This window comes from Anolis carolinensis, unplaced genomic scaffold (genome assembly GCF_035594765.1).
Source record: "Anolis carolinensis isolate JA03-04 unplaced genomic scaffold, rAnoCar3.1.pri scaffold_12, whole genome shotgun sequence".
NCBI lineage: Eukaryota > Metazoa > Chordata > Lepidosauria > Squamata > Dactyloidae > Anolis > Anolis carolinensis.
In genome coordinates this window covers 18104142-18127537 of record NW_026943823.1, presented here as the reverse complement: position 1 = coordinate 18127537, position 23396 = coordinate 18104142, and the positions used below count along the sequence as shown (strand labels likewise).

The following is a 23396-nucleotide window of genomic DNA, read 5'->3' as shown; positions in this document are numbered from 1 at the left end:
AGACAACTAAACCAAGGCTGGCCATACTTTGCTCATATCATTCACCAGTAAAGGCAATAATGCCTGGTAAAGTAGCCAAAATTAAGCAGAGAAAGGGTGAAGTCTGAAATTTTGAAGAAGGCAGTATAGTGGTTTGAGCTGTTGAGATTGCCGGAGATCAGGGTGCAAGACCTTACTCCGTTATGGAAACCCACTGGGCAAGTCATACTCTCTTGCCTCAAAAGAGAAAGGCAATAGGAGCAAATCTCTGAATAAATTTGGGTAGATTTGTCATAAATTAGTCTTGACTTGAAAGAGTATTGCAGTGAGAATATACATGGCAGGGTGTATATACAAGAAGCAAGTGAAGAATGGTCTTTGGGATCTGGGCAGATTCCCGTATCCCATCCCTTTTCCATATGGGCCCAGGAAATTTAATGGGTTTTTCATGGCCAAGCAGATTCAAACCCTGGCCTCTTGGCACCCCAATTGAACACTCAAATGTATTGCACTACACTGTTAAGAGGAGCAGAGGGAAAGAAACAAGTGCATTGAAAAAAAGTGTGATTTTCACTGTAATAAGTAATTTTTTGGACAGCAATCACTACTCTTTAGGGCAGTGGTTCCCAACCTTTTTTGACCAGGGACCACTCTCCAATATTAGTATCAAAAGAGTTACAAATCAGTTTTTGAACAACTTTAGATTCGGTTTGGTTATTTGGGGTGCTGATTCAGAAAATTGCAGTGGATAGACCACATCAGCTCTAGTTTCTGATGCACAACATACGCCATCTGCTCGCCCACAGAAAATCATATTTAATCATCTAGACCTGATGTGGTTTATTTATCCAATTCAATGGTCAGTTCTGTGGAAAGGAGCAGAAATAAAATGAATAAAATGATAAATATATAAAGAGGAAGGAGGTTCGCGAACCAGATTTTCGTTCTCACAATCCACTGCTGAGCCACAGCCCACAAGTTGAGAACCACTGCTTTAGGGCATGCCTACCATGAGTATGGCTTCAATGGGATGCAAATACATGAAGGATTGCTAGTCTTTCCCATGTTCCAAATAAAACTTTGTTTGAAATGACTCAGTTTTATTGCTTGGTCAGCAGAGGGCAATGTTCCCTGTAAAAATGGAACACGAGACAGTATTGTTTACCAAGGAATGCCTTTTTGTCCAGGAGAGAGCACAACTACTAATTTTTTTTAAAAAACCCATACAGACAAATCAAATAAAAACGCCACTGGGCATTTGTTTGCTCATCTGCACAACTGCGTTTAATGAACGCCTTTGCGACTGACCAAATCGGAGCAAAACAAACTAATTTCCCCAGCAGGCCGAAACCTCATCTGAATGTATGTATGGAAGGAAAGTTGGTTGGAAGGAAGTAAGGAAGAAGTCGAGAAAGGGACAATTCTGCCGAGGATCATACATTGACAGTGCCTGAAGTGTATGGAATAGGCCGTCGCAGCTCTCAAGTGCAAACCTTTGGAGAGACAGGCTTTATTGTTAAAGTGCGTTGGTTTCGGTGCACTTCGTACGACGGTACAATCATTTTTTCACACAGAAAGGTGGTTCTTGGATGTGAAAGGCAACTCTGCTAAAGCTGACGGAGGCAGGGAAGGAGGCGACACTTAAGACACAATCCGCCAAAGTGGGGAACTAATGCCCGTTTCCGTTTATAGGATTTGAGGGAGTGCACTGTGTCATTATTATTCCTAAAGCTTGGTAGCTGCTTGGAAAACATTCTGTTTCGTCACTTGCTCTTTCGATATATACTCAAAATTCTTAAGAGGCAAGTAAGGCAACTCCTGGGAAAGCCATTGAGCGGAACAGTGTCCAGGCTCCCTTCAAAACCACAGCGGCTCCCTCTTTCAAAGGACTTGGCAGCCATCCTATATTCACCCCCCATTTCTGCATTCATTGCAATATATAAAACTTAAATTACTTGTGTTTTTTTTTTCCTTACAAAAATATTACTAATATAGATTCTCCCATCTTAAAATGCCTTATACATTTACAGTACTTATATAATGATTTCAGTTCTGAGCTGAAGAGGTTGAAAGAAAGGGGGAGGATGCCTTGGAGAGCTAAACTTGGAGCAAATTTCTCAAAAGGGAAGGAGTGAGAACCGGGAGCCTCATTTAGTGCAAATCCTTTTAAAAATAAGAGAAGAAGAGAAGGAAGGAGAAGAAGGAAGGAGAGAGAGAGGAAGGATGTATAGAAGGGAGGAAAGAGAGAAGGAAGGAAGCAAGGGGCAAACAATTGCACTCTGTTTGTTTCTCAGAGGTGGATGAGCAAGACACGGTTCCCATACTGTACACGCAATAAATTAGAGCAAGCAAAATGACACGGTGGGGCCACGCCACAACGGGAAGCAGGTGACCAGAGCCAAAGGCCATGGAAGATGGACGCTGTGGAAGTCGGCTGGAGAAACCAGTGCTTGTCACGCCTTGTACTTCTGCTTCCCAGTCTCGCTTATCACGCAAATGTGCTGAAAAGACAGGAAAAGCAAAGTGCGTATGAGAATGCTGGCCATTAGAAAAATCAATATTCTGCAGAGGTTTGTCCTCAGAGTCATGCCATTCCCTACTTGTGGGACAACGGGTTCTCCTTAACAGGAGCAAATGAACCAGATGCTATCAGAGGGAAAACGGAAGAACACTAATATGCGGCTCTGAGCAACATTGTTTCCCAACGTCAAAGCACATTGGAATATTTTGCCTGCCTTTCTCCCATATCCATGCCCACCCAAACCCTCGCAGCAAAACACAGACTAGAATTGTAGAACCCCAGAATTGGAGGGGACTCCAAAGGCCATCCAGTCCAACCCATAGATAGATAGATGAACCACCGAGGGGACTCCAAAGTCCATCCAGTCCAACCCATAGATAGATGGACAGATAGATAGATGGATGGATGAACCACAGAGGGGACTCCAAAGGCCATCCAGTCCAACCCATAGATAGATAGATGAACCACCGAGGGGACTCCAAAGTCCATCCAGTCCAACCCATAGATAGATGGACAGATAGATAGATGGATGGATGAACCACAGAGGGGACTCCAAAGGCCATCCAGTCCAACCCACAGATAGATAGATAGACAGATGGATGGATGGACCACAGAGGGGACTCCAAAGGCCATCCAGTCCAACCCATAGATGAACCACAGAATACTGAAGTTGGTATGGACTCCCAAGGGCCATTCAGCCCAACCGATAGATAGCATGGATGGATCATAGAATATGAGAGTTGAAATCCAACCGTGGTAAATAGACAGATGATTGAATCAGAATCCTAAAGTTGGGACTGCAAATGCCATCCAGTCCAACCTGCTTCTGCCAGGCAGAAAGACACCATCCAAGCCCTCCCGACAGATGACCATCCAGCCTCTGCTTAAAAGCCTCCATAGAAGGACACTCCACCAGACACCCAGGAAAGCAGCACATTCTCCTGTTGAAAAGCTCTAAATGTCAGTAAGTTCTTCCTAACATTGAGGGGGAATCTCTTTTCCTGCCACTTGAATCCATGGCTCCGTTGTGTCCCAGTCTCTTGAGCAACAGAGAGGAAGCTTGTTCTTTCCTCAATATGAGCTCCTTTCCAATATATAAACCTATTTCTTCTCTCAGCCTTCTCTTCTGGAGCCTAAACAGACCCAGCTGCTCAGGTGATTCCTGGATTCTTGACCCTAACCAATACTTACATTTAAATCTCTGAAGTATTCATTGTAATCTAGAGCATATCCCACCACAAACTTGTCTGGCACTTCAAATCCGACAACTGGAAAAAAAAAACCCAAGAATTTATTAGTGTTAAAGGAACATTACAGCCAATTTTTCTGGGCACTGAATGAACTCTGTCAATACTGCATCACACACCTTATTTGGCATTACAAATATCTACAACAATGCCTTTTAATGTAGTAAAATGTATTGCAAAAACTCATAAATAAAAGGTTTTTAAAAAAGAAACAACAGACATTGACAAAATTACGAACTGCCAACTGCAAAAGGCCACCCTACTGCGATCTGCTCGCATCATCTGAAAATACATCACACAGTCCTAGACACTTGGGAAGTGTTCGACTTGTGATTTTGTGATACGAAATCCAGCATATCTATCTTGTTTGCTGTGACATAATCTAATAATAATAATAATAATAATAATAATAATAATAATACAGTCCTAGACACTTGGGAAGCATCCGACGTGTGATCCAATGCAACAGCCAGCAGAGTGTCTGCTGTGGACTCATCTTGTTGTGTTTCAAATAATAATAATAATAATAATAATAATAATAATAATAATAATAATAATAATAATAATAACCCTACTGGGATCTGCACGCATCATCCGAAAATACATCACAAAGTCCCAGACACTTGGGAAGTGTTCGACTTGTGATTTTGTGATACGAAATCCAGCATGTCTATCTTGTTTGCTGTGTCATACAATAATAATAATAATAATTTGCTACCCATTCTCCTTGCGTCTCGAAGTACAACAAACCGTGGCCTATTCCAATCCTCTGACTCCTTATTATTGTCTTTCCACCATCATTCCTTTCTTCTCCGTTTAAGAAACATCAACCCCCGTCCCTTTTCCGATGTGTGGGATCCGTAAGATACTTTTAGGATATTGCATATAAAATCCACTTACAGTCAGGCCGGTATCCGACGCTTCGAGGCGTCCGCTTCACCAGCAAGCTGTCACAAAACAGAGCCAAGAAAGTGAACTTGGTATGTTAAATAGGACTGCACAGCAGCGGTGGGATGTACCACAAAGGATGGATAGATAGCATCAGGAGGAGCCCTCTCCATGTCTTCCTGACTGCATCTCTTTTCCTCCCCGCTGATTTGTGTTACGAGGTGGAGCCCTGCTTCTGAGCCGACCTTATCTACCCTCCTTCCTTCAGCCAAGGAGTCTCGCTGTCTCCCTTCTGTGTCTGGAAGATTAACCTCCCTCGAAACATGCAAAGGGCAGGGCTCTTTTGGCTGCTTTCAGGCACAAAGGGCTCTGATCAACCTCTCAAGGTCAGGCTGATAAGGCCAGAGTTGCCTCTAAAGGCCCCTGTTATGGCAACAGAGAACGGCTAAGGAGCTGCTTTGTCCTCTGACCCTCATTTGGCTGCAAAAGAGACAGGACCAGGTGAAGCTGGTGGATTCCTGCTGAAAGGGACCCCCAAAGGGCATCTAGTCGAACCCCCTTCGTCCAGGCAGGAAGACACAGCCAAAGCCCTCCTGACAAGAGAGCCATCCAGTCTCCATTCAGAAACCTTCAGACTCCACTGGATTTCCAAGCAGTCTATAATTCACTAGAAGGGGCCCCTAAAGGGCATCTAGTCCAACCCCCTTCGTCCAGGCAGGAAGACACAGCCAAAGCCCTCCTGACAAGAGAGCCATCCAGTCTCCATTCAGAAACCTTCAGACTCCACTGGATTTCCAAGCAGTCTATAATTCACTAGAAGGGGCCCCTAAAGGGCATCTAGTCCAACCCCCTTCGTCCAGGCAGGAAGACGCAGCCAAAGCCATCCAGTCTCCATTCAGAAACCTTCAGACTCCACTGGACTTCCAGGCAGTCTACAGTTCACTAGAAGGGGCCCCTAAAGGGCATCTAGTCCAACCGCCTTCGTCCAGGCAGGAAGACGCAGCCAAAGCCATCCAGTCTCCATTCAGAAACCTTCGGACTCCACTGGACTTCCAGGCAGTCTACAGTTCACTAGAAGGGGCCCCTAAAGGGCATCTAGTCCAACCCCCTTCGTTCAGGCAGGAAGACACAGCCAAAGCCATCCAGTCTCCATTCAGAAACCTTCAGACTCCACTGGACTTCCAGGCAGTCTACAGTTCACTAGAAGGGACCCGCAAAGGGCATCTAGTCCAACCCCCTTCGTTCAGGCAGGAAGACACAGCCAAAGCCATCCAGTCTCCATTCAGAAACCTTCAGGCTCCACTGGACTTCCAGGCAGTCTATAATTCACTAGAAGGGATCCCCAAAGGGCATCTAGTCCAACCCCCTTCGTCCAGGCAGGAAAAGCACAGTCCAAGCACCCTTTACATTAAAGAAAAAAAAACCTGCAGAGGTGTAATCCCTACAGAAGTGGAGCCCGGATGCTGTTCATGCGTAGGTACTTTTATAATTTGCACCGTTTGTGGATTGAGTAGCAGCAATTACTGCTAAAATGGGTGAGTTTCTAATTAAGAAAAGAAAATTTGTTGACAATGAGGTTTGTGCTGAACGGAGTGGCCATAGAGGAAACTGCACATGGATCAACCGTGGGACATAAGAAGTAAAAAAGAAGAAAATCCAAACCTCATTTATACAGCAAAGATCAGATGAAACTATAATATATTGTATAAAACCCTGGTTTGCTAGTAAAACTGCATGACCATGTCGCGAAAGGATGCACATCTAAAAAGCGTGTCACCAACATGAAAAGTTTGGAAAGCTCTGCTCCGTGTCTTTGGCCCCATCTGCACTGACCATTTAATGCAGTTTCAAACCAGTATTGAAGAAACTGGTTTCAATGCGCAGATGACTACATCGGAAATCCCGTAACCAGTTTGATGACACAAACTATAGAGCATTGAGGTGGTCTTCAGTGGGAGTTTGCTGTCTGGCCACTACACTTTGAAGCTAGCTCCAAACTGGGTTAAATGGTCAGTGTAGACGGGGCCCTTCTTGAAAACGCCAAACAATGCAACCCTACCTGGCCACCTTCACCATCTTTGGGTTGTACTGCTGCAGCAGAGAGAGGAGGGTTTTCATGGTCTTCCCAGTGTCAATGATATCCTGATAGAAAAACACATGTTATTCTTGAATAATACCAAGGACGTAATAAGAATCAATACACAGTTATTACTACTATATTTAAAAAGTAACGGCATACTTACTTCTACAATCAAGACATTCTAAAAAAAGAAAGAAAAACATAAATGATTTTTTTGAAGTCAAACATGGCTTTCCATTTATATCTCATTTTTCAGGATGATTGTTTCACATTTCTCTGATATAACTTCTCATTTCTTCTCATAGAAATATAAGGGGAGGTTCATGGAAAAAAAACAGCAGAAAATGGCTGTAAACGGAGCCTTGTAGTTAAATTTATTTATTATTTATTTGCGACATTTATATCCCGCCCTTCTCACCCCGAAGGGGACTCAGGGCAGTTTATTATCATCATCATCATTATCTTCAACATTATTTAATAATAATGATAATAATCATTATAATTATTATCATTATCTTTATCATTATCAAAAGGGGTATCTTTTAGTCTACTGTAGCAAAAACATTAAAAGCATTATTATTATCATTATCATCATCATCATCCAAAGGGGTATCTGTGTTAATCTATATATTGCACAAGATTTATCTAGCCTAAAATGATACACTTTAATATATTGGGTTTATGGTTCCCGTCCCCTTGATCAGGTTGTGTAAGTGTTATTTATTGCTATATAATTGTATTGTTTTACCTTGCTTAATAATGTGTTATTATGTTGCTATGTAATGTAGGTGTTGTTTTTATGATTGGAAACTGTCCTGAGTCTCATCCGGGAGATAGGGCGGTATATAAATAAAATTATTATTATTATTATTATTATTATTATTATTATTATTATTATTTACATACAATATATTATATTATACGACCATATTGCAATATTATTAGTAATATTGCATGCAATATAAATATGCAATTATAATAGTGAATTGCTCTAATGCTCATTAGTACATGTGTTTGGGCTCCGAGCAATATGTTTATTATACGAGTTCAAAAATAATTAGTTAATATTATTTGAGCAGAATGCTTTCCTTCTCCAGGCAATCCATGTCCTTCCTTCCAGGACCTACCTTCCCAGTCAAGGTCGAGAGGTCGTCCCCTCCGATGACCTTTATTTCGCCCGTCGACTGGTCGTTCTGGTTTGAGAAAGGAAGGAAAACCAAGGTTACGGTGGCCATTTCCAGTTCTCCAGCCAACGTTTACTAAAAGCAAAATAACTCTTTTGAGAACGTATCCTGTGTTCCAATATCGGTGGCTCACAGAACATCGATACCCGATTCCCTGCTAAACGATTTAATTGCTAATTTCACAGTCAGTTCGGCCACATTACGGAATAATGTTTCCAATTTGTCTGTCTCCTCCAATCTTTTCCTTTGACCAATACTGTAATCGGGTCCATAGGTGAAAGGGAGAGAGAAATCGTAGAGGTAAAATGCCCCAAATTGGAGAAATAATGCTTTCCAGATGCTGCCTTGTGACTATTAGGGTTTTTTTTTCCCCCTTATAGTTTTGGGGTTGGAGTGTTTTGTTTTGCTCTGGTAGCAAAGGGGTTGCTGCCGGGTAGCTAATAAATGTCTGGAGAATGCAAACCAACGCTGCATCAGATCGTCTGAGGAGACTCACACAGTAGCTCTTCAACCGGATGAAGTCGACCGTCATCGGGATGGACCTGTCGCTGTTCCGGTTTAGGGCCTTGATGTAGTCCAGCAAGTCGGCGAAAAATTTGTAGCCGCCTTTCAGGACGCAGAGGGCCACAATGTGGTGCCCTCCCATGGCCTTCATGATCTCCCGCGCCAGCCTTTCCGTCCTGTTGGAGAGGAAAAGGGCGGATAATGATTTCGAATACAAAGCCCAGCATTCAATAGACCCACTGATCTCAAGTCAAGATGGACACAAAGCCCATTGGATCCTAATAAAATATTTGGATTCATGTAAACCAGAGGTCCCCAAACTAAGGCCGAATGCGGCCCTCCAAGGCCATTGACCTGGCCCCCGCCCTCAGTTTTAGACTTCGGCTCGCCCAAAGTCTGAAATGACTTGAAGGCACAACAACAACAATCCTACTTGATTATCTCATTGGTCAGACGCAGGCCCACACTTCCCACTGAAATCCTGATAAGTTTACAGTATGTTGGTTAAAATTATTTTTATTTTTAAATATTGTATCATTCTTTCATTTACTACTATAGTAAATGAAATATTGTAAATGAATGATATGGTGATAATATATATTGTGTATACATATAATATTGATAATAATATTATAATGTAATACAATATAATATTTATTTATTTATTACAGTATTTCTACCCCGCCCTTCTCACCCAATAGGGGACTCAGGGCGGCTAATAATAATAATACAATATAATAATATTAATTATCTATTATATATTAAATGTAATGTTACTAATAATATTACGGTATAATGGTATAGTACAATAAAGTAATATATAATGCTAATATTGTGCTATGCTAATAATATAATATATTGTATGTACATACAACTTGTAAGCCGCTATGAGTCCCCTTCGGGATGAGAGAGGGTGGGGTATAAATGTAGTAAATACTGTAAATAAATGAGTGTTGGGGGGAGGGGGGTTTGCACTATAAATAAGACATGTGCTGTGAGCATAGGAATTCATTCGTTTTTTGTTTTTTTTCCAAATGATAATTCGGCCCCTCAGCAATCGGCCCTCCACTTCAAAAGTTTGAGGACCCCTGATGTAAACCATTACACCAGGCATGGGCAAACTTGGGCCCTCCGGGTGTTTTGGACTTCAACTCCCACCATTCCCAACAGCCACTTAAGCCTGGGACCAATGCTAGGAAACAAACAGACCAAGATAAACACTGCCTCTTAATTCAACAGTGTGCATTGGGTGCCCATCTGCCAGTGAATAGGGCTATATTTACTGGTCAGTGACATTTCTGGTTTTTCTCACTTGTCAAGGTTAATCTAATAGCAGTGGCTGCCAAACTTCCTTTGCCAAAACAAAGCTCAGCCTTTGCCTAGTTACTGGACAACTTGTGAAAGATATGAATGAATCCTGTTACAGTCTCAAATCAGAGGTTCGAGCCGTTTTAAAAATTAACATAATTGTTGTTTTTTTTTAAACACGGAAATCAGAAGTTCGAAACATTACAAGCAGAAAGACCCGCAACCAATGTCATTGGCTCCGTATTTAAAACGTATCCACGACATGTAAAACGTGGCGCCTGAAGTATGGTGTACAACTTGATGCATGAACATGTGTAGGCTAAAATCATCCAAAATACAGTGTTCCCTCACTACTTCGCGGTTCACTTTTCGCGGATTCGCTGTTTCGCGGTTTTTCAATAAACTCTATTATAAATAATAAAAAATTACAATTTACAGCCTAAGGAAGGGAGGAAGGAGAAGCTGAGGGGAGAGAAAAGGAGCCCAAGTGGCAACGGGAGGAGAAGGAGGCAATTTATCAACACACGATTGGTTGATAGAGACTTAAAAATAGTGTATAGCTACTAAAATAATGTATAAGTATTAAAATAAATATAGTGTCTCTACTTCGCAGATTTTTACTTATTGCGGGTGGTCCTGGAACCTAACCCCAGTGATAAGGGAGGGAACACTGTATTGACTCTTTCATTTTATAAAAGAAAACATTCAGATTCTTCAAGTGGATTCAGTTCAGCTTCTAAGTGCACTTTGAAGCCTGATCTGGATGGTTGAAGCGCTGATAAACACTCCAGTTATTCACAAACAAAAGAGGGAGAATAGATATTTAGGGGAAAAACTTGCCAGGAGTTACTTGGGAATCATAGTCCTGGGAGTAAGAGGGAGGCCACATTCTTGATTGTGTGGCTTTAATTTACATTTAATTCATATAATGGTTTGCTTTTACTTGTATCTGTTTTGTACTCAATTTTAAACATAATGTATTAAGCCTTTTTTCTAATGTCTTTATATCCTTTTGCCCCATCCTAACACGGCCTGTTGTATTTCCTAAAATAGCGTATGCATATATATGTGTGTCAGGTGTATATATAGCTATTGCATTGCCTTATGGGTTTGTTGGCTGTAATAAAGGCATCACTGGCTGATATTAATTCCCACTGAGTTGATTTTGAGAATGAGAGACCTCCGAGTCGCCTTATTAGCAAGGCCGGCTCAGGTTTTGCAAATCCAGGCTTGTGGACCTACACTGCCATACGATGCAGTTCAAAACTGCACCAAGTGGCCAGTAAAGACTCACATAATGCTGTTTGAACTGCAATATATGGCAGCGTAGATCTAGGATATCTGGGAGGAAAGTCCGGAAAAAAGTCGTTTTCTGAATGCTGCTCCAACGGACCTGTCCATAATGAGACCGTGTGGGATGTAGACCTTTTCCAAGTCATCCGCGTAATGTTTGGGGATGCAGAATAAGTCAAGATCGTAGCCTTGTTCATCATCTCCAATCTGGAAGACAAAAGAAAAAGGGTCAGAAAGACGGTCTTGCAAAGATGGTCTGAGGAAAGAAAGAAACCAGCCCCACAAGCCGAGGTTACACCATGTAACACGATTTCTGTTCCTCGGTTATAAATCTAATTTCCTAATTGGTTCTATCATCAAAGCATGAAAAAAGTTTATTAGCGTGCAAATACTTTTTTTTTCCTGCGGAAGGAACATCCTGCAACAGCACATTTTGCTATAGTTTTTCAATAAATGTCTCATTAGAGTCTCAACCAATTCAAGAGAGTTTGTGGCAGCCACAAAAACGAAGTTTCTGGAGTAGAACAGCAACTTTCAAAGTAAGGACCAAACAATTAAACAGGAAATAATACTTTCAAACCAGGAACAGAACATTTGTGTTCAAATTATGTTCCATAGCGTTATTCCCCAAATCACAAAGACTTCCTATTGGCACTGAGAGCACTCCTTCTGCCCCTGGGGCTCAGCCCTTGGCATTTCCTGTTGGAGCAAATGGGGTGATTATGCTTTAATTGACTGACGTTGTTGCTGCTGCTGCGGGACAAAAGAATACAGGCTGTCCTGAATTGCAGACAACTGACTTAGAAACAACTCATTTTTAAGAACAGGGCAGAAGGGAAATACCTTCCAGGAAGACTTATTGTCCTGGAGAAAAGGGGTCTCCACTGAAACTTTATCCCTAATCCTTGTTTCCACAACAAGCCACATTGTCCAAAAGTATTGGAAAATGAGCACGCAAAGATACTGTGGGACTTCCGAATCCAGACTGACAAAGTTCTGGAACACAACACGCCAGACATCACAGTTGTGGAAAAGAAAAAGGTTTGGATCATTGATGTTGCTATCCCAGGTGACAGTCGCATTGACGAAAAACAACAGGAAAAACTCAGCTGCTATCAGGACCTCAAGATTGAACTTCAAAGACTCTGGCAGAAACCAGTGCAGGTGGTCCCGGTGGTGATCGGCACACTGGGTGCCGTGCCAAAAGATCTCAGCCGGCATTTGGAAACAATAGACATTGACAAAATTACGATCTGCCAACTGCAAAAGGCCACCCTGCTGGGATCTGCGCGTATCATCCCAAAATACATCACACAGTCCTAGACACTTGGGAAGTGTTCGACTTGTGATTTTGTGAAACCAAATCCAGAATATCTATCTTGTTTGATGTGTCAATAATAATAATAATAACAACAACTTTATTTTTAAACCCCACCTCCATCTCCCCGAAAGGACTCGGGGCAGCTAACATGGGGCCAAGCCCAAGTGAACACACCAAAACAGGATAAAATGCATACACCATACAAAATAGACAAGTTAAAATACAATTATCCACAATAACTTAACAAAATAGCAACAAACAAGAATGACATAGTAAAACATAATGTAAAAACAAAGCCAAAGTTAAACAAGAGTGAACTGAACCAAAGCGCAAGGGTATAAATTGTAAACCCAATGGGTGAGGTAGATGGGTAAAGTGCTGCATTTAAAAGAGGGCTTGGGGAGTGTGTGTGAAAAATGAAGTTATTTTTGGCTGATGGAGCAGAATAAAATACATCAGACATCATGATTGTTACTGAAGGGAGCCTGTCTTGGGAGATTCATTAGCTGCTGAACTTGCAGGCCGAAAGGTCCCAGGTTCAAATTCCGGGAGCAAAATGAGCGCCCGCTGTTAGCCCCAGCTCCTGCCAAACTAGCAGTTCGAAAACATGTCAATGTGAATAGATCAATTGGTACCGCTCTGGCGAGAAGGTAACGGCGCTCCATGCAGTCATGCCTATGGCTACATGACCTTGGAGGTGTCTATGGACAACGCCGGCTCTTCGGCTTAAAAATGGAGATGAGCACCAACCTCTAGAGTTGGACACGATTAGACTTAACGTCAGGGGAAACCTTTACCTTTACTTTTATGAATGCAAACAGAACCACTGACACTTGCAGGGAGTCCTTTTGCAACTCATGTTTTCTGACTCCAAACTGCTTACGGAAAAATGCATCAGCAGAAGACGATGACAAGCAGCTTCTGCCTGTCAACTCCCTGAAATCTACCTGTTGATTCCATGAAATCTATATTAAGGATTAAGGATTAAGGAAACCCCATTGAAGCAGCTTCCCTCTGTGTGTGTTTCCCTCTGCTTCACTTTCTCCTGTCTATGCAAAAATATCACTGGGCCAGGGAAAATACACTCTCCAGTAAAGAGAACAGCCCTCTTAATTCCATTTGGCTACAATCCTTGTGCAGGAACCATCTCCAAAACAGACACACAATAGTTGCCAATTGGGGCTTATGCAGAGCCATTCGGTTTCTACAATGCTGCAAAATTCTATTCACTTGTAGCATTTCAAAGTCAAAAAATGAACTCTTTTCATGCAGCATCTGAAAAGGGACCTGCCCAAAAAGAAACACCTCTCGGTTATTCGATACGATTTAAGAAATGTCAGTCAGTCCCGTAACAACAACAACATCATCAAAAAGAGACTGATATACTTGTGCTTGTTTTCATATTGTGCTGATCTGCTAATGACGTCCAAATAGGAGTTTCTTATGGGATGGCAGTCTCTCGGGAAGCGTTTTGTTCACTGCAAACAGCCAATTTGTGGAGACTGAAATGCTCATGTGGAAGAAACAGAGCCAGGCCTTTGCTGCTGCTGTTGTGGACCTGAATGTTGCTTCCAACTTTGCTATTTCACAAGGAGGTGCCACAAAGGGGCTGAGCCCAACCTCTGTAACCAGACACCAAAACAGGCCCCGTGGAGACCTTTGCACAACACCCACAGACACCACTCTGCATTCGTAAACGCTTGGGGTTTCTCTGGAGACCTATGCACACAACACCGACTGCGTGTGGCTTATTTTCTCCATAAGAGTGAATGAGAAAGAGCACAAAATAGAAGGGTTGTTGTATGTCTTTCGGGCTGTGTGGCCATGTTCCAGAAGCATTCTCTCCTGACGTTTCGCCCACATCTATGGCAGGCATCCTCAGAGGTTGTGAGGTATACCTCACAACCTCTGAGGATGCCTGCCATAGATGTGGGCGAAACGTCAGGAGAGAATGCTTCTGGAACATGGCCACACAGCCCGAAAGACATACAACAACCCTGTGATCCTGGCCATGAAAGCCTTCGACAACACAAAATAGAAGGTTTTGCTGCAGGGGAGCCCTGTGCGTTTTATTTATATTGCATCCATGTATCTGTACATGCGTGTGCGAGAAACCTGAATGATTTAAATCAGGGGTCCTCAAACTTTTAAAGCAGAGAGCCTGTCCACAATCCTTTAGACTGGGAAGGGGCCGAATTATCATTTGAAAAAAAAAAACCCGAACAAATTCCTATGCACACTGCACATGTCTTATTTGTAGTGCAAAACAACAACAACAATGAAAGAACAATACAATATTTAAAAATGAAAACAATTTTAATCAACATAAACCTATCAGGATTTCAATGGGAAATGTGGGCCTACTTCTGGCAAATGAGATAGTCAAGTTAATTAGGATTGTTGTTGTTGTGTGCCTTCAAGTCATTTCAGACTTTGGGCGAGCCTAAGTCTAAAATTATTTATTTATTCATTTACTACATTTATTTATTATATTTATATCCCGCCCTTCTCACCCCGAAGGGGACTCAGAGCAGCAGTACATACAATATATTATATTATTAGCATAGTAGAATATTAACATTATATATTATTTTTTGAACTATACCACTATACTGTAATATTACATGTAATATATAATTAATATTATTATATGGTATTATTATTAGTATTATATTGTATAACATTATATTATTATCAATATTATATGTATATACAATATATTATATTATTTAAAATGATATAAAAATATTATATTATAAAACTAAGGGCGGGGGCCAGGTAAATGACCTCGGAGGGCCGCATCCGGCCCCCGGGCCTTAGTTTGGGGACCCCTGATTTAAATCCTGGTGGTCCTGTTTTCCACTTTTCTGGGCATCTTATAGGCAAGAATACGAAGGAGGAAAGCCATGTGTGGAAAGGAAATGCCCATCCATCTCTGGCTGTATAAAAGTCGGCCTGCTAATATTTGATAGCTTTCAGGAGCTGAAGTTCCGTCTCTTTATAAAAAGTCTATACCTCTTTGGGCATTCTCTAATTTCAGCCCTGGAAGGAAGGGCAGGATGGTCTCTACGAGGGAAATGACCCATATTTCTCGTCCGCAAGTTATGAACAAGAGATCCTGTAGGTTTTTTTCTTAAGTTGAATTTTTTGGTAAGTCGGAACAGGGACATTTCTTAAGCATAACTCCAGCTATATATAATAACGATGATGATAACAAGGTAAAGGTAAAGGTTTCCCCTGACATTAAGTCCAGTCGTGACCAACTCTGGGGATTGGTGCTCATCTCCATTTCTAAGCCAAAGAGCCGGCGTTGTCCACAGACACCTCCAAGGTGATGTGGCCACTGGCATGACTGCATGGAGCGCTGTTACCTTCCCGTCGGAGCGGTACCTATTGATCTACTCACATTGGCATGTTTTCGAACTGCTAGGTTGGCAGGAGCTGGGGCTAACAGCGGGCGCTCATTCCACTCCCGGGATTTGAACCTGGCACCTTTCAGTCCGCAAGTTCAGCAGCTCAGCGCTTTAACACACTTCACCACCGTGGCTACCCGATGATGTTAATAGTAATAATAATAATAAATAATAATAAAACTTTATTTCTACCCAGCCACCATCTCCTAAAAAGGACTCCGGGCGGCTTACAAAGCGCCCGTAATGTAACAACACATACTGTGCAATAAATACAGATAGAGTAGAGTCTCATTTATCCAACATAAAAAGGCCGGCAAAATGTTGGATAAGCGAATATGTTGGATAATAAGGAGGCATTAAGGAAAAGCCTATTAAACATCAAATTAGATTATGATTTTACAAATTAAGCACCAAAACATGTTATATAACAAATTTGACAGAAAAAGTAGTGCAATGCGCAGTAATGCTATGTAGTAATTACTGTATTTACGAATTTAGCACCAAAATATCAAGATGTATTGAAAACATTGACTACAAAAATGCATTGGATAATCCAGAACATTGGATAAGCGAGTGTTGGATAAGTGAGACTCTACTGTACATCAATATCAAAGGAAAACATAATTCACATAATCAATTCATAACAACACCACAGTAAAATCAATCAGCCCTAAAATACACATCAATAAAATGTGTATAGACAGAAAATGAATAACAACCAAGCAGTCATATAAAGTGCTTTCAGTGAGAAAACCAATGGGTCTACAATTTGAACCTTTTGGGCTCTGTATTGGAAAGCAAAATGTGGCTTATTGTGGAAACAAGGATTGGAGAGAAAACTTCAGTGGAGACACCTTTTCAACTTGATAATAACTCTTTCCAGGAGTGGATTTCTCTTCCGAGGGCGGATTTTCCTAACTTTCTGTTGTCTCAGCCCCGTTCCTAACTAGGAGTCTATTTTAAGTTGGATCTTTGTAACTTGCGGACAGCCTAAATTTTATTGGTATCTATTTTTATTTTGAAATTTACCCGTAACTGCTGCATTTCCCACCTTCGGCTTATACTCGAGTCAATAAGTTATCCCAGTTTGTGATAAAATTAGGTGCCTCGGCTTATATTCGGGTCGGCTTATACGCGAGTATATACGGTATGTTGTTTACCAACGTTTTGCTATTTTTATGTTAACGTTGATTTTCATGTGCACAGTTTTTGTTATTTGATGTTTTAGGTTTTTTATTGTATTGGTCTGGGCTTTTGCCCCATGTAAGCTGCCCCGAGTCCTTTCGGGGAGATGGAGGTGGGGTATAAGAATAAAGATTATTATTATTTTATTATGACACAGAAAACAAGATAGATATGCTGGATTTGGTTTCACAAAATCACAAGTCGAACACTTCCCAAGTGTCTAGGACTGTGTGATGTATTTTGGGATGATACGTGCAGATCCCAGCAGGGTGGCCTTTTGCAGTTGGCAGATCGTAATTTTGTCAATGTCTATTGTTTCCAAATGCCGGCTGAGATCTTTTGGCATGGCACCCAATGTGCCCGTCACCACCGGGACCACCTGCACTGGTTTCTGCCAGAGTCTTTGAAGTTCAGTCTTGAGGTCCTGATAGCGGCTGAGTTTTTCCTGTTGTTTTTCGTCAATGCGACTGTCACCTGGGATGGCAACATCAATGATCCAAACCTTTTTCTTTTCCACAACTGTGTGTTGTGTTCCAGAACTTTGTCAATCTGGATTCAGAAGTCCCACAGTATCTTTGCGTGCTCATTCTCCAATACTTTTGCAGGTTTGTGATCCCACCAGTTCTTTGCTGCTGGGAGGTGGTACTTGAGGCATAAGTTCCAATGAATCATTTGGGCCACATAGTTGTGCCTCTGTTTGTAGTCTGTCTGTGCAATTTTCTTACAGCAGCTGAGGATATGATCAATGGTTTCGTCAGTTTCCTTGCACAGTCTGCATTTTGAGTCATCAGCTGATTCTTCGATCTTGGCCTTAATTGCCTTTGTTCTGATGGCTTGCTCCTGGGCTGCAAGGATCAGGCCTTCTGTCTCCTTCTTCAGAAGGATTATTATTATTATTATTATTATTATTATTATTAGATTGAGATATAAGGAAGACTCAGGTTTTTGAAGGAAGATAAAGCAAAGCATTGTACAAATCAAATGAGGGGAAAAGTTCAAGGTTATACGGCGTTGCCTTTTCTAGGCTCTCACGCTCTTCCCACATTCGGATTTAGCAAACTCTCTAGAGCCGGAGCCACTTCAACCTCGCCAAAGCCTTGCAAAGGCAAACACGTGCCCCACGGCCTTCCTGAGCAGGAAGTTCCCCCACCCGACATGTGTTCTTCCGAATGCAAATGCACTGACTTGGAGAAAGGTTCCACTGATTTATGACGGATTAAGATGCACCGCCTGGCAAAGGCACGCATGAGCTTTTTCAAGAGCACAGTTGTGCTTTCTGTGTTTGTGTGCCTGGCAGAAAAGCGTGTACAATTATATTACAGTTCAAAAAATAATAAAGGCATTCATCCAAATAACAATAACAAGGCTACATTTGCAATGCTTCAGAGTTTCCTTTCCAAAGCTTCGCAGACGAGAGACATTCGGACAAACTGGCCGCTGACACCTTTGTTCCATCCGTTTTGCATTCAACCTTCGAAGAGAAGCTCAAAGGAATCACTCAAAGCCTGATCACACTGTCAAGGGTTCCTTTGGGGCTTTTCCACTTAAAGCAATTAACCAGGATCTTCCGCAAAGGAAAGGAAATGCTCATCCACACTCAAATATGTCTTGGAAAAGGACCTGGTTTAATGCTTTCAAATCTTTCAAATCTCAACCCACTCTGTGTCTCGCTGACAACAGTCCAACAAAATATTAACACTATGAAATGTAAAAACACCCTGATTCAACCTGGAAGAGCTGCTTTTTTGCCTCAAAACCAAAGGTAACATCCTTTCTTCTAAAAACAAACCTAACTAAACCCTTTAAATTCTTCCATAGACACCTCCAAGGTCATGTGGCTGGAGCAGTACCTATTGATCTACTCACATTGGCATGTTTTCGAACTGCTAGGTTGGCAGAAGCTGGAGCTAACAGCGGGAGCTCACTCTGCTCCCGGGATTTGAACCTGCGACCTTTTGGTCTGCAAGTTCAGCAGCTCAGTGCTTTAACACACTTCGCCACCGGGGCTCCTATATATATATATATATATATATATATATATATATATATATATATACACACACACACACACACACACACACACACACACACACATACAGTAGAGTCTCATTTATCTAACGTTCTGGATTATCCAACCTATTTTTGTAGTCAATGTTTTCAATATATCATGATATTTTGCTGCTAAATTCGTAAATACAGTAATTACTACATAGCATTAATGTGTAATGCACTACTTTTTCTGTCAAATTTGTTGTATAACATGATGTTTTGGTGTTTAATTTGTAAAATCATAACTAATTTTGATGTTTAATAGGCTATTTCTTAATCTCTCCTTAATATCCAACATATTCACTTATCCAACATTCTGCCCGTTTATGTTGGATAAGTGAGACTCTACTGTATATATATTATACACACACACACACACATATATATATATAGTAGATCCCCCTTTTTTTGTTCTGTACGGTTTTGTGCACCATTCTTGATGGCTTCCCTTGGAAGAAGACAATACACACCTTTTTTTTGTGTAATAACTGACGAAACTTCTACAAATACACAAGTCTTGAGCATCAGACTGCAGCCCAGGGTTGGGATCTCTGCTCAGCCCTGAAAACCCACTGGAACAGTCTTTGGGGAAATCTCACTCTCTCAGCCTCTTTGGAATAAACCCTGTAATAAGTCAGCTTTCGGGTCACCATCCTCGGAAATGACCGGGAGGAACACAACAACAACAAGAAATCATGCTCAGCATGGAAGGAGGTCACTTGAGGACAGAGAGAGGGAAAGGCGAAGAAAGGAAAGCCTCTGACATCTGTCTCACCATCTGAATCATTACACGCTATGACAGGCATGGGCAAACATGGGTTCTCCAAGTGTTTTGGACTTCAACATCCACAATTCCTAACACCCCCAGGCCCTTTCCTTTTCCCCCAGGAAGGGGCCTGTTAGGAATTGTGGGAGTTGAAGTCCAAAACACCTGGATAATAATATGTTTATTATTTATTTTATATACAGTAGAGTCTCGCTTATCCAACGTAAACGGGCTGACAGAACGTTGGATAAGTGAATATGTTGGATAATAAGGAGAGATTAAGGAAAAGCCTATTAAACATCAAATTAGGTTATGATTTTACAAATTAAGCACCAGAACATCATGTTATACAACAAATTTTACAGAAAAAGTAGTTCAATACACAGTAATGCTATGTAGTAATTACTGTATTTATGAATTTAGCACCAAAATATTACAATGTTTTGAAAACATTGACTACAAAAATGCGTTGGATAATCCAGAACGTTGGATAAGCGAGTGTTGTAATTACGGTATTCGTAAATACCGTAATTACAACATAACATTACTGCGTATTGAACTACTTTTTCTGTCAAATTTTTTGTATAACATGATGTTTTGGTGCTTCATTTGTAAAATCATAACCAAATTTGATGTTTAATAGGCTTTTCCTTAATCCCTCCTTATTATCCAAGATATTCTTATCCAAGCTTCTGCCGGGCCCGTTTAGCTTGGATAAGGGAGACTCTACTGTATTTAATATTTATTATAGAAATAATTTAATATTTAATAAGTATTATTATTTATTTTATATTTATTATAAATATAACATAATTATTATTTATTAACAATAATTATGATGATGGTGATAATAATAATAATACAATCCTTAGGACATCATTCACCCCATTAAAAGGGAGAACGCAGAGAACCCCCATTCTTTTAAAGGGCCAGTGTTATATTATTATTATTATTTATTAATTATTGTAAACCACCCTGATGAGGAACTCAGGGCGGTTTACAAGTACAGTAGAGTCTGACTTATCCAAGCTAAACGGGCCGGCAGAAGCTTGGATAAGCAAATATCTTGGATAATAAGGAGGGATTAAGGAAAAGCTTATTAAATATCAAATTAGGTTATGATTTTACAAATTAAGCACCAAAACTTCATGTTATACAACAAATTTGACAGAAAAAGTAGTTCAATACGCAGTAATGTTATGTTGTAATTACTGTATTTACGAATTTAGCACTAAAATATCACGATATATTGAAAACATTGACTACTAAAATGGCTTGGATTATCCAGAGGCTTGGATAAGTGAGGCTTGGATTAGTGAGACTCTACTGTATATATACATACAATATATTATATTATACAACTATATTGCAATATTATTAGTAATATTACATGTAATAGAAATATACAATTATAATAGTGAATTATAATTATTATTATTACATTGTTTTACATCATAATATTATTATTAATATTACATGTATATACAATATATTATAATATTAGTATAGTATAATGTTACTAGCTGTGCCCGGCCACGCGTTGCTGTGGCGTTGTCTGGTGGTGTTGGTGAGAAATTGTTGATGTAGTGGTGATATTGAATGTCTGTTGTTTGGTTGTCTTTATGTTCAGTATGCACACTGAAGTGGATTATATGGCAGTGTGGAGTCAAGATAATCCAGTTCAAAGCAGATAATATAAGACTCTAAATGCGTTATATAGCTGTGTGGGAGGGCCTTGAGTCTACACTGCCATATAATCCAGTTAAAATCTGATAATCTGTGGAAGAGGCCTAAGTGAGGCCTAACTGTGCCTGTCCCCTGGGCTGAGTAGGATGCTAGGAGACCAAGTGAGTGGAGCTTAGCCTTCTAACTGGCAGCAATTGGATAAAAACAATTATTCCTCTCCCTGTAATTAGGACTTTATTTTTCTTTTCTTTTTGTTGTATCAACCTAGAGGCGTGGATGATGGGTTGTGTTGTCAAATTTCGAGGTTGGGGGGCCTGTAGTTTTGTTGTTTTGTCCGCTGCCCTGATGCCATCACTCTTTTATATATATAGATTATATATTTTATTATATCATTAAATTGATACAGGAGACATGGTGGAAAGATGGAAAAGAAAAGAAAAGGGGGGACATGGGATGAAAGGGGGGAAACATCACCCCATCATCCCCTTTTCTATAACACTGATCCCCATTCTTTCCACACTTCTGATGCCCCCTCCCTTGCCCTTTTAAGAAGCGGGAAAGGTGGGTCCCCTAGTCTTTTTTAAAAAGGGGAAACATGGGGTGCTGGCTTCCCCTATCTTTTTAAAGCCTGCCCACAAATTCTTTCCCAACACAATTCTTTCTTCTGTATTCCTTCAACAGAAGTAATCCAGACCCGACTATTATTAATTATTAAATTATTAAATGCCCCCCCTTTTTTTCCTCCAAATTATTCGTCGCCCTTTTAAGAAGGGGAAGGTGGGCCCCCCGTTATTATTTTTTAAAGCGGTAAATATATGGTGTTGGGAAGAATGGGGCTGAGGGGGATAAAATAGATCTTCTCCCTCACTCACCACGATGCAGGCGCCTCGGCCGGGGCTGTTGTGGTTGCTGAAGGCGTCGTGAGCGGCCTCCATGGCGGAGGGAGGAAGCAGCGAGGACGGAGGCCAAGGCCCCGCCGCTGAAGGAGCTGCAGCAACGGCAACGGCGGCCGGAAAAGCGCGCAGGCCTCGAGGCGGGAGCGGGCTCGGCAGCGCCACCTGGCGGGCCCCGCGCCACACGCAGCCCCGCCTGGCCTGGCCTGGCCTGGCCGCAGATTCAAAGAGAGATGGCCGCCAAAGGCAGGCAAGCAAGCAATTTAATTTGATTTAATTTAATTTAATTTACAACATTTATACCCCGCCCTTCTCCCCCGAGAGGACTCAGCGCGGCTTACAGAAATTGGCAAAATGTAATGCCCAAAAATGCAGTCAACAACATAAACAGGTCGATTAATAACATTGTTTTTTTTTTCTTTTCGTGTCAGGAGCAACCGAAGTTGCTTCTGGAGTGAGAGAATTGGCCGTCTGCAAGGACGTTGCCCAGGGGACGCCCGGATGTTTTTGATGTTTTACCATCCTTATGGGAGGCTTCTCTCATGTCCCCGCATGGAGCTGGAGCTGATAGAGGGAGCTCATCCGCACTCTCCCCAGGTGGGATTCGAACCTGGCAACTTTCAGGTCAGCAACCCAACCTTCCAGTCACTTAGTCCACTACGCCATCTGGGGGCTCTAATAACATTGTTGAAACACATTATAAAAACCTTAAAAACGTAGATGTAATTAGAGAGCACTAGGCAAGGCAATGGTTTCACTTGTTAGACTGAATAACCTGCTGCCTCTCATCTCTCAGGAAAACAGAGATGTTGCCAATGCATAGAAAAAACAACACTGCTCTAGAAGTGTTTTTCATTGCCCCTATATATATACTGTATATACTCGATTATAAGCCTAGTTCTTCAGCTCTTTTTTTAGGACTAAAAAAGCCCCCCTCGGCTTATACTCGGGTGAGGGTCCTGGTTGGCTTATATTTGGATCAGCTTATACTCGAAAATATATGGTACATTTATTATTTTTCTCTATTATTATTGGTATTACCCTGTTTCGCCTAAAATAAGACATCCCCAGAAAATAAG

General features: G+C 41.2%; 1 protein-coding gene across 1 annotated transcript; it reads right to left on the bottom strand.

Moving 5' to 3' along the window:
* Positions 1–1460: 1460 nt before the first annotated feature.
* Positions 1461–22561, bottom strand: hprt1 (hypoxanthine phosphoribosyltransferase 1). Its single transcript, XM_003228944.3, has 9 exons — positions 22297–22561; positions 11105–11211; positions 8396–8579; positions 7843–7908; positions 6879–6896; positions 6695–6777; positions 4648–4694; positions 3692–3768; positions 1461–2480 (listed from the first exon to the last, which is right to left on the bottom strand). The coding sequence occupies exons 1-9, from the start codon at positions 22357–22359 to the stop codon at positions 2433–2435; spliced, it is 693 nt and encodes a 230-aa protein (XP_003228992.2). The 5' UTR covers positions 22360–22561; the 3' UTR covers positions 1461–2432.
* Positions 22562–23396: the final 835 nt, after the last annotated feature.

Bases quoted from the DNA above. Each gene is read 5' to 3' on its own strand.
- hprt1 (XM_003228944.3), bottom strand. From the start codon at position 22,359: ATGGAGGCCGCTCACGACGCCTTCAGCAACCACAACAGCCCCGGCCGA. The intron at 11,212-22,296 runs GTGAGTGAGGGA...TTTGTCTTCCAG, and splicing joins GCCGAGGCGCCTGCATCGTG to ATTGGAGATGATGAACAAGG. The intron at 4,695-6,694 runs GTAGGGTTGCAT...GTTTTGTGACAG, and splicing joins AAGATGGTGAAGGTGGCCAG to CTTGCTGGTGAAGCGGACGC.